This window comes from Oratosquilla oratoria, chromosome 1, assembly GCF_046742065.1.
Source record: "Oratosquilla oratoria isolate Oo_2021 chromosome 1, ASM4674206v1, whole genome shotgun sequence".
Taxonomy (NCBI): Eukaryota; Metazoa; Arthropoda; class Malacostraca; order Stomatopoda; family Squillidae; genus Oratosquilla; species Oratosquilla oratoria.
The window spans coordinates 134,505,695-134,519,654 of NC_134777.1; the positions used below are offsets into that span (position 1 = coordinate 134,505,695).

Sequence of the window (13,960 nt, forward strand, 5' to 3'; positions counted from 1 at the left end):
AAAGGTGATATCAGGAGAGGAGGGAGTGTAAAGGGCCTGGTGTGGGATATGTGTATGATTATGTGTGTTGTTCAGGATAGTCAATGAGTCAAGCTGAGTCTGTTATGGAGTCTGTATATCAAGCCCTCTGTCTGTGTCAGGGTTGTCGACATACCAGGCCGACAACTTGGCGTTGAAGTCACCACCCATGATCAGGTTGGGGATTGAGGCTAGTTGGCTAAATTGAGGCCTGAAGGTGTTTGGAACTGTGGGGGATGATTGTGGGGGAATGTACATGTTAACTATTGTCAGTGTTGATTTGTTGCCTGTACGGATTTGAATGGATTGGATTTCTGTAGTGTTATCTGTGGTAGGGAGGAGAATTTTGGTTGTGGTGCTTGTGTCCACAAAGCAGATAGACTGGTGGATCAGGGTGATGAGTCTACCGCCATTGCCGTCGGTCCGGTCTTGTCTGATGGTGTTGTAATTATGAAATGATGGTGTTTTGTGTGAGTGTCTCAATTTTGTTTCTTGTATAATTGCAATGTGTATGTTGTGTTGTTTAAGAAAGTAATCGAGTTTATGTTTTTTTGTGTTAATACCGTCAATGTTGTGTTATAATATGTTGATGTGTGTTCTGTATGTGTTGTATGTTGCCGTTTGGGGTTGGGGTTGGGGTGTTAATGGGGAAGGTATAGGATCTGGGTTAGAGGGGGGGAAAAGGAGAGATTGGGGACAAAGGAAGGGGAGTACTGATTGGGGATAAGGGCAAAGGGAAATTGGAAGTGGATAAGGGTGCTGGCTGTGGTTGGGGAGGTGGGAGTGGGGTTACTGGAGGGCAGGTAGAGCATGTCCAAGTGTTTGTGTATTGGTTTGTGTCAGCAAGTGTTGTACAAGTGAGGTGGGCCCAGTTTTTGCATATATTGCACTGAACTGAGCCCTTTGTCTGTCTGCTCGAGGTAATGAGTTTAGAGCATGTTGGGCATGTGTATTTTGTGGTGGGCCCAGGATTGCTCTCTACATCTCCGGCTAAAAGTAGAAGAAGAGGGGTGATCGCCGGAGAATCACCCCTTGGTGCAGAAAAATGTAACAGTGCATGTTGAGAAAGAAGGATTGTGGTACTCCGCAAGGCAGTCATAGCTCCTCTTGAGGATAGGTGCCACCTGCATAGAGCCGGTGGCCAGGGCTGGTTGCCGCTGTTTGGCCCCCAACTCTTGGGGTTGGGGGGTGGTCCCACAATGTAGACGCTGCGGCTCCAGGACCAGAAGCATAGGTTGATGGCAGTGATATTACAATCAGATAGGAGGAAATAATTTTGCCAATCATGTAGTCAATAAATGGAGTGAATTCACAAAAATGATAGAATGTAATGCAGTTTAGTTTTGAAGTTCAGTTGGAGAAACAACTAATCAATATACATGTTTGTTTATTATTTACATACATACATACATATACTTAAGGCTTTTTCCCATTACATGGGGGGTAGCCAAAAAGAAAAAGGCATAGAAACCACTCCCACCCAATCCATTTCCTCTATATTCCGCTCCCCTCCACCCTCCTCCCTCCCACGTATCTTGGCACCTCCTGGATGGTTTATTATTTATTTTTTATATTTCCTCCCTGTGGGGGGGGGGGGAGAATACTGCCACCAAGTATTCCCACTTGGATCGTAAGAAGCGAGAAAAATGGGTTGGGGATTGGGACCAGGCAACCTTCTCCCTGTAGCCCCACAGGGGACATTCCTAAAAAAAGTAAAGTCATAAGAGGGTCTAGGAGTTTTCCAGCCAGCACCCTAAGGTTTGGGTCTTTTAATGTGCATGGATGTGGTACAGATGAGAGTAAAAGGGAAGAGATAGGTAGTATGTTTGTGAGAAGAAAGATGGATGTGTTGGCTTTGAGTGAAACTAAGTTGAGAGGGAAGGGCAAGTGTGAGTTTGGGAGTGTAGTTGGGAGGTTCTCAGGAGTGAAGAGAGGGCAAGGGAGAGAAGGGGTGGCTATACTAGTAAGTGAAGAGATAGATAAATGTGTAGTGGAGTGGAAGGAGGTTTCTTCAAGGTTAATGTAGATGAAGGTGAAACTGGGAAAGGAGATGTGGGTTTTCATAAGTGCAGATGTGCCTGGTAGTGAGAAGAGTGTAGAAGAAAGGGATGCATTTTGGATAGATTTAAATGAGTGCATAGAGGGATTAGGGAGGAATGTCAATGTAGTAGTATTGGGAGACATTAATGCTAGGGTAGGAAATGAACCAATTGACAGAGTGGTTGGGAAATGTGGAGTTCCAGGAAATAATCGTAGTGGAGAGTTGATGGTGGAGATGTGTCTAGAAAGAGAGTTGATGATAGCTAATACAGTGTTTTGGAAGAAAGTCAAGCATAAGTACACATGGGAGAGGGTGGTAGATAGAGCATTGATGGACTATCTAGTGGTAGATAGGAGTATAAGAAGAGTTAAGGATGTACATGTGCTAAGGGGAGAGGGTGGGGGAATATTGGATAATTTTTTGGTGGAAGGTAAGTTGAGAGTGGAGGATAGATGGAGAAAGAGGAAAAGGACAAAAGGTAGGGAGGTGCTTAGAGTGAACTCTTTAAATGAGAAGGAAAAGGAGAAGGAGTACAAGAAGAAGCTGAGAGAGGAGTGGGAGGGAGTGAAGGATAGAGTAGAACTAGGAGTGGAGGAGGAATGGGGATGGTTCAAGGAGGGAGTCACAAAGTGTGCAAAGATGGTGTGTGGAACAAGGAGGATGGGAGGAAATAGAAGGAAGGGTAGTGAGTGGTGGGATGAGGAAACAAAGAAGGTTGTAGAAGAGAAGAAGCAAGCTTTCATAGATTGGTTACAAAATAGGGAGTCATATGATAGGTACAAAGAAAAGAGAAGTAAAGCATAAGGTTAGGTAAAGAGGAGAGCAATGTGAAATGGGGTAAGAGTCTGACAGAAAATTTTGAGAGCAACAAAAAGATGTTTGGAAAGAAATTAAGAGAGGAAGAGGAGGCGAATCAAGTAGAGAAGAAAAGGTAAAAGGTGCAGATGGTGAGATGATAATGGAAGAAGGCAGTAAGGGGAAGATGGGCAGAGTATTTTAGGGAGTTGCTAAATGTGAAGGAGGATGACCGTGATGAATGAGGAAAATGGAGGAGAAATAAGGAAGGATGAAGTGAAAGCAGTTGTTAAGATGATGAGTGCAGGTAAGGCACCTGGTCTGGATGGATGCCATGCAGAATGTCTAAGAAAAGGAGGTACAGTGATAGAGGACTGGTTGGTTAGGTTATTTAATGTTTGTTGGAGAGAGGATAGAGTGCTGGAGGACTGGAGGAGTGCCTGTATAGTTCCACTTTATAAGGGAAAAGGGGACAAGTTTGAGTGTAGTAGTTTCAGAGGGAATAGCTTGTTAAGTGTAGTTGGGAAGGCTTATGGGAGGATATTGATTGAGAGGATTAGGAGAGGAAGAGAGGAAGTAATTGGTGAGGAACAGTGTGGATTTAGTACAGGTAGAGGTTGCATAGATTGGATTTTTTTAGTAAGAGATATGTGAGAAAACTATAGGAAAAGGTAAGGATGTTTTTTGGGGTTTTATAGATCTAGAAAAGGCTTATGACAGGATAGACAGGAAGGCACTGTGGGAGGTTTTGCAGATGTATGGGATAGGAAGAAAGCTTCTAGGAGCTGTCAAGAGTTTTTATTAGAGTAGTAGAGCATGTGTCAGGATTAGAAATGGAGAGAGTGAGTGGTTTGAGGTAAAGGTGGGACTTTGCCAGGGATGTGTTATGTTGCCCTGGCTGTTCAACTTATACATGGTGCGAGAAGCAAATGCAAGGGTGGTGGGTGAGGGATTGGAGATGGTTAAAGAAAATGGAGAAAACAGGGAGGTGAGCCAGCTATTGTTTGCGGACGACACTGCACTTGTAGCAGGATCAGAGGAGGGATTGAGGAAGTTGGTGACAGAGTTTGGGAGAGTGTGTAAAAGAAGAAAGTTGAAGGTAAATGTGGGTAAAGATGATGAGATGTTCAAGGGTAGAAAGTGTCAGCAGACTGGAAGTGAGCATTAAGGGAGAACGATTGGAGGAAGTGGATAGTTTTAAATACTTGGGTGCAAATGTGGCAGGAAAGGGAGGAGCGGAGGTGGAAGTAGAATGTAGATTGAGAGACGCGAGTAAATGCCTTGGTGGATTAAAAGTGTAATGAGAAATCGACATTTGGGAATGGATGCTAAGTATGAAGGAATGATTGTGCCAACAGCACTGTATGGGGCAGAAACATGCAACATAAGAGAGGAAGAGAGAAGGAGTTTGAATGTGTTTGAGATGAGGTGTCTGAGAAGTATGATGGGGGTTACTAGGCTGGATAGAGTGAGAAATGAGGAGGTGAGGAGGAGAATGGGGGTGGTAAGGGAGTTGGGAGATAGAGTGGATGAAAGAGTGTTGGGATGGTTTGGACACATGGAAAGAATGAGTGAAGAAAGACTAGTAAAAGAGGTATGGAAGGCAGATGTGGAGGGAGTGAACATGAGGGGGCGACCTAGGATGAGATGGATGGATGGAGTGAAAGGGGCTTTAGGGAAGAGGGGAATGTCTTTTGAGGAAGGATGGGAGAGGACAGAAGATAGGGGTGAATGGAGAATGGTTGTATATGGATGATGCTGTGATGCATGAGGTGGAATGGGTGGGGGATGGGGGTGAGGTAGTATGTGTAAGAAAGCTTTGATGCAGCCTGAAGGGATTTCTCCCCATCTTCTCCTTTTCTGCATGAGGGGATGGAAAGGGGGGTTTGCTGATTTAATGAAGTGGCCTTGCTATGGATGTGCTGTGTCTTGTGACACTGCTTCTGACCCAGGACAGTTGACAAGATACAGGGATGACCTGTCATCCAGGAGGTGGCAAGATAAGAGGGAGGGACAAGGGTGGAGGGGAGCGGAGTGTATTAGGGATGGAATGAGTGGGAATGGTTTTTATGCCTTTGTTTTTTGGCTACCTCCCTTGTAAGTGGGAAAAAGCTTTTGGTATATGTATGTATATTTTTATGCATGTGACCATGTGGACTAAGAGTCTGTTACTATGCTTTGTCTTTGTAATTTATTGTAAACCATATAATTTAAAAAGAAACAGGTCAAGAATATCTAAAATGTATCTTTGTGAATCATTGAAAAAACAAACAGACAAACAGTTCCTTTACCTTTTCAGAAAATGAAAGGAATCCAAGGTATGTTCGAGTGAACACACTTTTAACCAGTACTGAGGAAGTTCATTCACATCTAGTAAAAGAAGGCTGGAAACAAATCACTTATGATGGATTTGTCACTTACATGGATTTTTTGAATTTAGTAAAGGTATGTATCTAGCTAATACAATGTTTAGGAAGAAAGTCAAGCATAAGTACACATGGGAGAGGGTGGTGGAAGGAAGGGTGGTTGATAGGTCTTTAATGGACTATATAGTGCTGTCCAGGAGAAGAGGAAGAGTTTTGGATGTACATGCTCTTAGGGGAGAGAGTGGGGGAATATCAGATAATTTTTTGGTGGAAGGTAAATTGAGAGTGGATGATAGATGAAGAAAGAGGAAAAGGACAGAAGGTAGGGATGTGCTTAGAGTAAATGAGAAAGAAAAGGAGAAAGAGTACAATAAGAAGTTGAGAGAAGAGTGAGGGGAAGTGAAGGATAGAGTGGAGTGGAGGAGGAATGGGGGTGTTACTTGTGTTTCTAAAATACCCGATTTTAGTAAAGCTCAGTTCATAGGACTATGTCAGGAGCTTCAGCTTACAGGTTGGGAGGCAAAATTAAACGAAAGGCCTGTAGATCAGATGTGGGAAATATTTCAAAATACACTCACTAAGATGATTCATTCCTTTTAACCCCTTCCATACGGTGCCGCACACGTAGGCGTCATGAGGAGCAAGTGGATTCGCGACGCTGCCATATCGGCGTCTTGATTATATTTATTGTAGTCGCCCCTGTGTTTTTACATTCTCCCAAATGTGCCCTGAATCCCATTCTCTGTGGTTTTCAAAATTCGCGGGTGAAAGAGAGAACGATCGATATAAGCGGTGACTATATTTTATGATGCGAGTATTATTACGACACGTCGTACGGCTGGCATTGGCTGCTGCCCGCGAGATTTAAGTCCGGAGTGAAGTGGTTAAGGACAGACATCCCCCAAATCAGGCTCGCCCAAAATGGCGTGACAAAGAAACTGAAAAAAGTATAGCTAAAAAGAGACAGGCTTACAAGAAATATAAGTGCTCGGGTACATCAAATAACTATCAAAGTTACGTATTAATACAGAGAGATTTAAAAAAGACAATAAAAAGACGAAAACGACAATACGAAATAAATATCGCTGATAGATCCAAAGAGAATCCCAAGGAATTCTATAGTTACATTAGAGATAAAAAGGTTGTTAGGAATCACAATGGTCCCCTATTATCTGCTGATGGTCAACTTGAATATTCAAATGAAGGAATGTGTAATATTTTAAACAATTATTTTTGCTCAGTATTCTTAAACGAAACACCTCAAAGTGAACTCCAAACTGAAACCTGTGAAAAGTGTAGGGTAAACTTACTATGGTAAATATAACAAAAGAAGAAATTAAAAGGTATATAGAGAAACTCAAAGTTAATAAAACACCAGAGCCTGATGGTTGGCATCCAAGAATCTTAAAGAAAATGAAAAATGAGATTGTTGTTCCATTAGAAATTATTTTCAAGAAATCCATCATATCTGGAGATGTCCCAAGAGAATGGAAGCTAGCTAACATTACTCCCATATTCAAAAAAGGTGACAAAAAGAAACCAAATAACTATAGGCCTATAAGCTTGACTCCAATTTTAGGGAAAATGATGGAAACCATCATCACAGATGCTATCGAACATCATTTAGAAAGTAACTGTTTGATAAATGATAACCAGCATGGTTTCAGATGGAAACATTCTTGCGTGACTAACTTACTTGAATTCTATAACACAGTTTTCTCAAATTATGACAAAAGAAACAATATAGATTTAATATATCTAGACCTTGCAAAAGCTTTTGATACCGTACCCCACGAAAGACTAAATTAGCTTCAGGTAGCCTATTAAGTTGGACTAGTAATTGGTTGAATGATCGAAAACAGAGTTGTTTTAAGTGAAAAAACTTCTGGATGAAAAAATGTTACAAGTGGAGTTCCTCAGGGTTCCATTCTTGGGCCACTTCTATTCATAGTATATATATAAATTATATAGACCATGGACTAAAATCTACTGTTTTCAAATTTTCTGATGATACAAAACTGTGTGGAATGGCAAATGATCATTTAAACCAATTAGATATTCAAGAAGATTTAGATAAATTACAGCAATGGTCTGAAAAGTGGCTAATGAAATATAACACAAGTAAATGCAAGGTAATGCACATAGGTAAAAATAACAGTAAGTATGATTATAAGTTATTTGGAAATTCGTTAACAAAAGTGGATAGTGAAAAGGATCTCGGCATAATTATTAGTAACGATCTCAAATCATCCAAGCAGTGTATTTCAGCCTCTGAGAAAGCAAATAATATCCTAGGACTGATTGCGTGATCTTTTGACTTCAAAAGTCCATCTCTAATTAACCACTTCCATACGGTGACACCTACGTAGGCGTCATGAGGAGCAAGTGGGTACGCGATGATGCCGACTTCGGCATCTTGATTATATTTATTGTAGTCGTACCTACGTAACCTCCATTCTCTCTAAACTGGCTTCATCATATTTTCTATGGTTATCAAAATTCACGGGTGAAAGAAAAGGAACGATTGAGCACTGACTTTATTTTTTATAATGCGATTATTATGACGCAACATCGCACACCGGGCAGCTAATGCTGCCAGATGTGCGATGTGCCCCGGAGTGAAGTGGTTAACAAGCTATATAAATCATTAGTTCCTCCACATTTGGAATATGCTGTTTATGTATGGTCACCGAATCTCATTAAAGACATTGACAGATTGGAAAAAGTACAATGGCGAGCCACAAAACTAATTCCAAATATCAGAAATAAATCATACAAAAATCGACTAAAACATATGAATCTGTTGTCCTTAAACAAGCGTAGACTCAGAGGTGACTTGATACAGGTCTTTAAGATTCTAAAGGGAATTGACAACATCAAAAGTGACAAAATGTTCACACTGAATGAGAATCAAACAAGAAACAATGGTCTCAAACTGTCCAGAAATAGATTTAATTTAGAAGTGGGTAGAAACAACTTCGCCAACCGTGTAGTTAATGAATGGAATAAACATCCTGCACAGGTAGTGCAATGTAGTTCAGTTCGAAGCTTTAAGAATCATTTAGATAAACACCTAAGCAAGATGCTGTAATGACAATAATTTATTTTATATTATTTGTTTATTTGTTTTGTTATCATTTGTCGGTTTTTTATTATTAATTGCTTGATTCTCATTTATTATTATTTTTATGTCAGTTTATCATTATTTACTATTTACCTGTTTGTTAATTATTTAACTATACCTATGCATTTATTTATTATAGTTTTTATTTATTTATTTATCATTATTATGATTTTTTTGGCATCCAATCTAGATATGGACTAAAAGGTCTCCTGTTGGCATGCTCCACCTTTGTAATCCTTTGTTTGGTGTGCAAGATGGTGTGTGAAGTAAGGAGGATGGGAGGGAATAGAAGGAAGGATAATGAGTGGTGGGATGATGAAGCAAAGAAGGTTGTATAAGAGAAGGAAAAGCATTCACAGATTGGTTGCAAAATAGGACAAGAGAAACATATGAGAGGTACAAAGAAAAAAAAGAAGAGAAATAAAACATAAGATAAAGGAAGCAAAAAGGAGAGCAGATGTAAAATGGGGGAAGAGTATGACAAAATATTTTGAGAGTAATAAAAAGATGTTTTGGAAAGAAATTAAGATAGGAAGGGGAGGTGAATCAAGTAGAGAAGAAAAAGTAAAAGGTGCAGATGGAGAGATGTTAATGAAAGAGGTGGCAGTAAGAGGAAGATGGGCTGAGTATTTTAGGATGTTGCTAAATGTGGAGGAGGATAGGGAGGGAACAGTGGTTGCAGTGGGAGGCACTAAGAAAATGACAGTGATGGATGAGGAACAAAGGGAAGAAATAAGAAAAGATTAGGTGAAAGCAGTTATTAAAATGATGAGAGCAGGGTTAAATGGGTGCCATGCAGTGTCTGAAAAAGGGAGGTATAGTGATGGTGGACTGGCTGGTTATGTTGTATAATGTTTTTCTTAAGGAAGGTGAGTGCTGGAGGTTTGGAGGAGTGCCTGTATAGTTCTACTTTACAATGGAAAAGGGGACAAATGTGAGTAGTAGTTTCAGAGGGATGAGCTTATTAAATATGGTTGGGAAGGTTTATGGGAGGGTTTTGATTGAGAGAATTATGAGGGGAATAGAGGGAGTAAGTTTAGGATCAGATTTTTGTGGTAAGATAGATATGTGAGAAAGCATTAGCAAAGGGCAAAGATGTTTTTTGGGGCTTGATGAAAGGCACTGTAGGAGGTTTTGGAGATATATGGGATTGGAGGAAGGCTATTAACCCCTTCCATACGGTGCCGCATACGTAGGCGTCATGAGGAGCAAGTGGATATGCGAGGCTGCCATATCGGCGTCTTGATTATATTTATTGTAGTCGCCCCTGCGTTTTGACATTCTCTATAAACTGCCCTTAATCACATTCTCTATGGTTTTCAAAATTCACGGGTGAAAGAGAGAATGATCGATATAAGCGGTGACTATATTTTATGATGCGAGTATTATTACGACATGTCGTACGGCTGGCATTGGCTGCTGCCCGCGAGATTTAAGGCCCGTACTGAAGAGGTTAAGGGCAGTCAGGAGAGAACAGGAGAGAGTGAGTGGTTTGAGGTAAAGGTGTGACTGTATCAGGGATGTATCATGTCACCATGGATGTTCAATGTGTACACGGATGGAATGGTACAGGAGGTAAAAGCGAGGATAATGGGGAGGGGATTAGAGACGGTTAAAGAAAACGGAGAAAAGTGAGAGGTGAGCCAGTTGTTGTTTGCTGATAACACTTCACTAGTGGCATGGTCATAGGGTGGTTTAACCCCTTCCATACGGTGCCGCACACGTAGGCGTCATGGACTTAGATCTCGGTGGCAGCAGCCAATGCCAGCCGTACGACGTGTCGTAATAATACTCGCATCATAAAATATAGTCACCGCTTATATCGATCGTTCTCTCTTCACCCGTGAATTTTGATAACCATAGAAAATGCGATTACAAAAGAATTAGAAAGAATGTCATTATGGAGGGGCGACTACGATAAATATAATCAAGACGCTGATATGGCAGCCTCGCGAATACACTCGCTCCCCATGACGCCTACGTGTGCGGCACCGTATGGAAGGGGTTAAGGGAGTTAGTGACACAGTTTGGGAAGGTATGCAGTAGGAGAATGTTGAAGGTAAATGTTGGTAAAAGCAAGGTGATGAGATGTACAAGGGGAGAGGATGGGAGTGAGTTAAAAGTAAGTCCTAAAGGAGAGAGGCAGGAGGAAATGAATAGCTTTAGGTATTTGGGGTTGCATGTGGCAGGAAAGGGAGGAATGGAGGTAAAGGTAAATTGTAGACTGAGAGAAGCAAGTAAATGCCTTAGGGGATTAAAAAAGTGCCATGAGGAATAGGTATTTAGCAATGGATGCAAAGAGGAGATTATATTAAGGGGTTATTGTGCTGATGGTACTGTATGGGGGCAAAGACTTAGAATTTAAGAGAGCTGAAAAGTCTGAATGTGTTTGAGATAAAATGTCTGAGAAGTATGGTAGAGGTTACAAAATTGGATAGAATGAGAAACAAGGTGGTGAGGAGGAGAGCAGGGGTGGAAAAGGAGATGGCAGATAGGGCTGATAAAAGAGTATTGGGATGGTTTGGACACATGGAAAGATTGAATGAAGAAGGATTAGTAAAAATGGTGTGGAAGGCAGATGGGCTTATATGGATCTGGAAAAGGCTTACGACAGGGTAGACAGGAAGGCATTGTGGGAGGTACTGCAGATATATGGGATAGGAGGAAAGCTGTCAAGAGCAGTCAAGAGATTTACGAGAGTAGTAGAGCTTGTGTTAGGATTAGAAATGGAGAGAGTGAATGGTTTGAGGTAAAGGTGGGGCTTCGTCAGGGATGTGTTATGTCACCCTGGCTGTTCAATCTATACATGGATGGGGTGGTGTGAGAGGTGAATGCAAGGGTAGTGGGTCAGGGGTTGGAGATGGTTAAAGAAAATGGAGAAAAGTGGGAAAAATGCCAGTTGTTGTTTGCTGACAACACTGCGCTTGTAGCAGAATCAGGGGAGGGATTGAGGAAGTTAGTGACAAAGTTTGAGGTGTGTGAAAGAAGGAAGCTGAAGATAAATGTGGGCAAAAGTAAGGTGATGAGATGTACAAGGGGAGAGAGTGACAGCAGGCTGGATGTGAGCATTAAGGGTGAGAGACTGGAGGAAATAGATAGTTTTAGGTACATCGGTGCGAATGTGGCAGGAAAGGGAGGAGTGGGGGTGGAGGTAGGATGTAGATTGAGAGAAGCGAGTAAATGCTTTGGTGGATTAAAAAGTGTAATGAGAAATAGACATCTGGGAATGGATGCTAAGAGGAGGTTATATGAAGGAGTTATTGTGCCAACAGCACTGTACAGGGCAGAAACATGGAACATAAGAGAGGAAGAGAAAAGGAGTTTGAATGTGTTTGAAATGAGGTGTCTGAGAAGTATGATAGGGGTTACTAGGCCAGATAGAGTGAGAAAAGAGGAGGTGAGGAGGAGAACAGGGGTGGAAAGAGAGTTGGGAGATAGGGTTGATGAAAGAGTATTAGGATGGTTTGGACACATGGAAAGAATGAGTGAAGAAAGACTAGTAAAAGAGGTGTGGAAGGCAGAGGTGGAAGGAGTGAATATGAGGGGGTGGCCTAGGATGAGATGGATGGATGGGGTGAAAGGGACATTACAAAAGAGAGGAATGTCTGTTGAGGAAGGACAGGAGAGGACAGAAGATAGGGGTGAATGGAGAAGGGTTGTATATGGATGATGCTGTGATGCATGAGGGGGCGTGGGTAGGGAATGGGGGGTGAGGAAATGTGTATGAGAAAAAATTTGATGCAGCCCGAAGGGATTTCTCCCCATCTTCTCCTTTTCTGCATGAGAGGACGGAGAGGGGGGGTTGCTGAATTTATGAAATGGCCTTGCTGTGGATGTGCTGTGTCTTGCGACACTGCTTCTGACCCAGGGCAGTGGACAGGATGCAGGGATGACCCGTCATCCAGGAGGTGCCAAGATAAGAGGGAGGGAGGAGGGTGGAGGGGAGTGGAATATGTAGGGAATGGAATGGGTGGGAGTGGTTTCTATGCATTTTTCTTTTTGGCTACCCCACATGTAAGGGGGAAAAGCCTGTATGTATATATTCTTTGTTTCCTTAATTTTTGTCTTTTAGTTTATCATTCACATATCTGTAAAATAGTTTAGGTTGGTCTATTATGTCTTTTTTGTAGTTTCTTTTTTCCTCCCTGTGTATGAAAATCCATGTGAACAAGTTGTATAGACACGGTAAAGGAAACATGGACTGGAGGTGAAGCTTTTATTCCTGACGTTTCGTCTAACGACTTTCTCAAAGGAATGAGCATACTAGATACATACAGAGTTTATAAACACGCCATATGGCTCAAGGGGGTGTGCGAGCGTATAGCGCTGTGTTCTGATTGGCCCGCTGAGACAGCCAATCACGAAGCGCTATATTTGCTGAAGATTTGGCCCAGGTGAAGCTCCCAGCCTTAGTGTTGATATTCGGACGAGTGGTGATGTACGCAGCTTCTATAGATTTTCTGGTCTTTTTATCCATACCTTCGTGTAGAATCTCGGCTCGGTTCCATTGTGGGAGGTGCCCAGATTCGTGATTGGCTGTCTCAGCGGGCCAATCAGAACACAGCGCTATATGCTTGCACACACCCTTGAGCCATATGGCGTGTTTATAAACTCTGTATGTATCTAGTATGCTCATTCCTTTGAGAAAGTCGTTAGACGAAACGTCAGGAATAAAAGCTTCACCTCCAGTCCATGTTTCCTTTACCGTGTCTATACTCCCTGTGTATATCTAAATATTCGTTTCTCAGTTTGATGTATGTTTGCCATTTGGTAATTTTTTTTCCCCCCCATCTTTTCCAGTCTTTGTCTCTTCTATCTTTAGCATCACTATACTTCTTGTTATACCAACACTTAATGTAAACCCTTTTTTGTTTTTTCTTTGGTACATATTTATCTGTTCCCTCCTTGTATTTTTCTTTAAATATGTTTCATTTCTCTTCCATCTTTGTTTCTTCATTTGAAAATTTTTCCCAGTTAGAATTTTTTTCTTCTAAGTTTTGCAAAGTCTGTTTTGTTGTACATTAATCTTCCTTCTCTATTTTTCTCATTTCTTCTCAAATAATTTTGTTCTTTAAATTTGAACTCTATTAGTATGTGGTCACTCTTCCCAATTGGTGTCTTGTAATTCATTTTGTCCATGATTTTAAGCTCAGGTGTGAATAGCAAGTCTAGTCTCAGTGGTTCTTCGTTGTTTCTATATCTGGTATTTTCCTTGACCCATTGAGTCAATGTACTATATAGTCAATGGTCATATCCAGTCGAGTGTTGCTATAGAGTTCTTCTCCACCTTTTACTGTCATTTCTTCCCAATTTATTTCCTTTGTGTTAAAGTCACCCATAATTACTGTGTTTCCACCATCTATCAGTAATTCAGATAATGCATTCCTTGTGTCTTCCAGTAATTTGGAATGATCACTATCAGACCAAGCCTGTGTTTTGGGGGGCACATATACCATTATAGATTTTCTACTTTTCATATTACTATTTACAACTTTAATCATAATCATTTCCACATTATTTTTTCCTTCTGTTATCTTTATCACATTTAAGCCCTTTCTAGTCAATAACATGACTCCCCCCTGTTTATCTGTTCTATTTTTTGACCAATGGTTGTAT

General features: G+C 41.2%; 1 protein-coding gene across 3 annotated transcripts in view; it reads left to right on the top strand.

Annotated features, from left to right (window-relative positions):
* LOC143027291 (28S rRNA (cytosine-C(5))-methyltransferase-like) overlaps positions 1 to 13,960 on the top strand; it is a 40,009-nt gene that overhangs the window by 11,192 nt on the left and 14,857 nt on the right. For all 3 annotated transcript variants that reach the window (XM_076188569.1, XM_076188565.1, XM_076188561.1), the window contains exon 4: positions 5,154 to 5,299. In XM_076188569.1, coding sequence (XP_076044684.1) covers positions 5,154 to 5,299 — 146 coding nt within the window. The remainder of the gene's footprint in view (positions 1 to 5,153; positions 5,300 to 13,960) is intronic.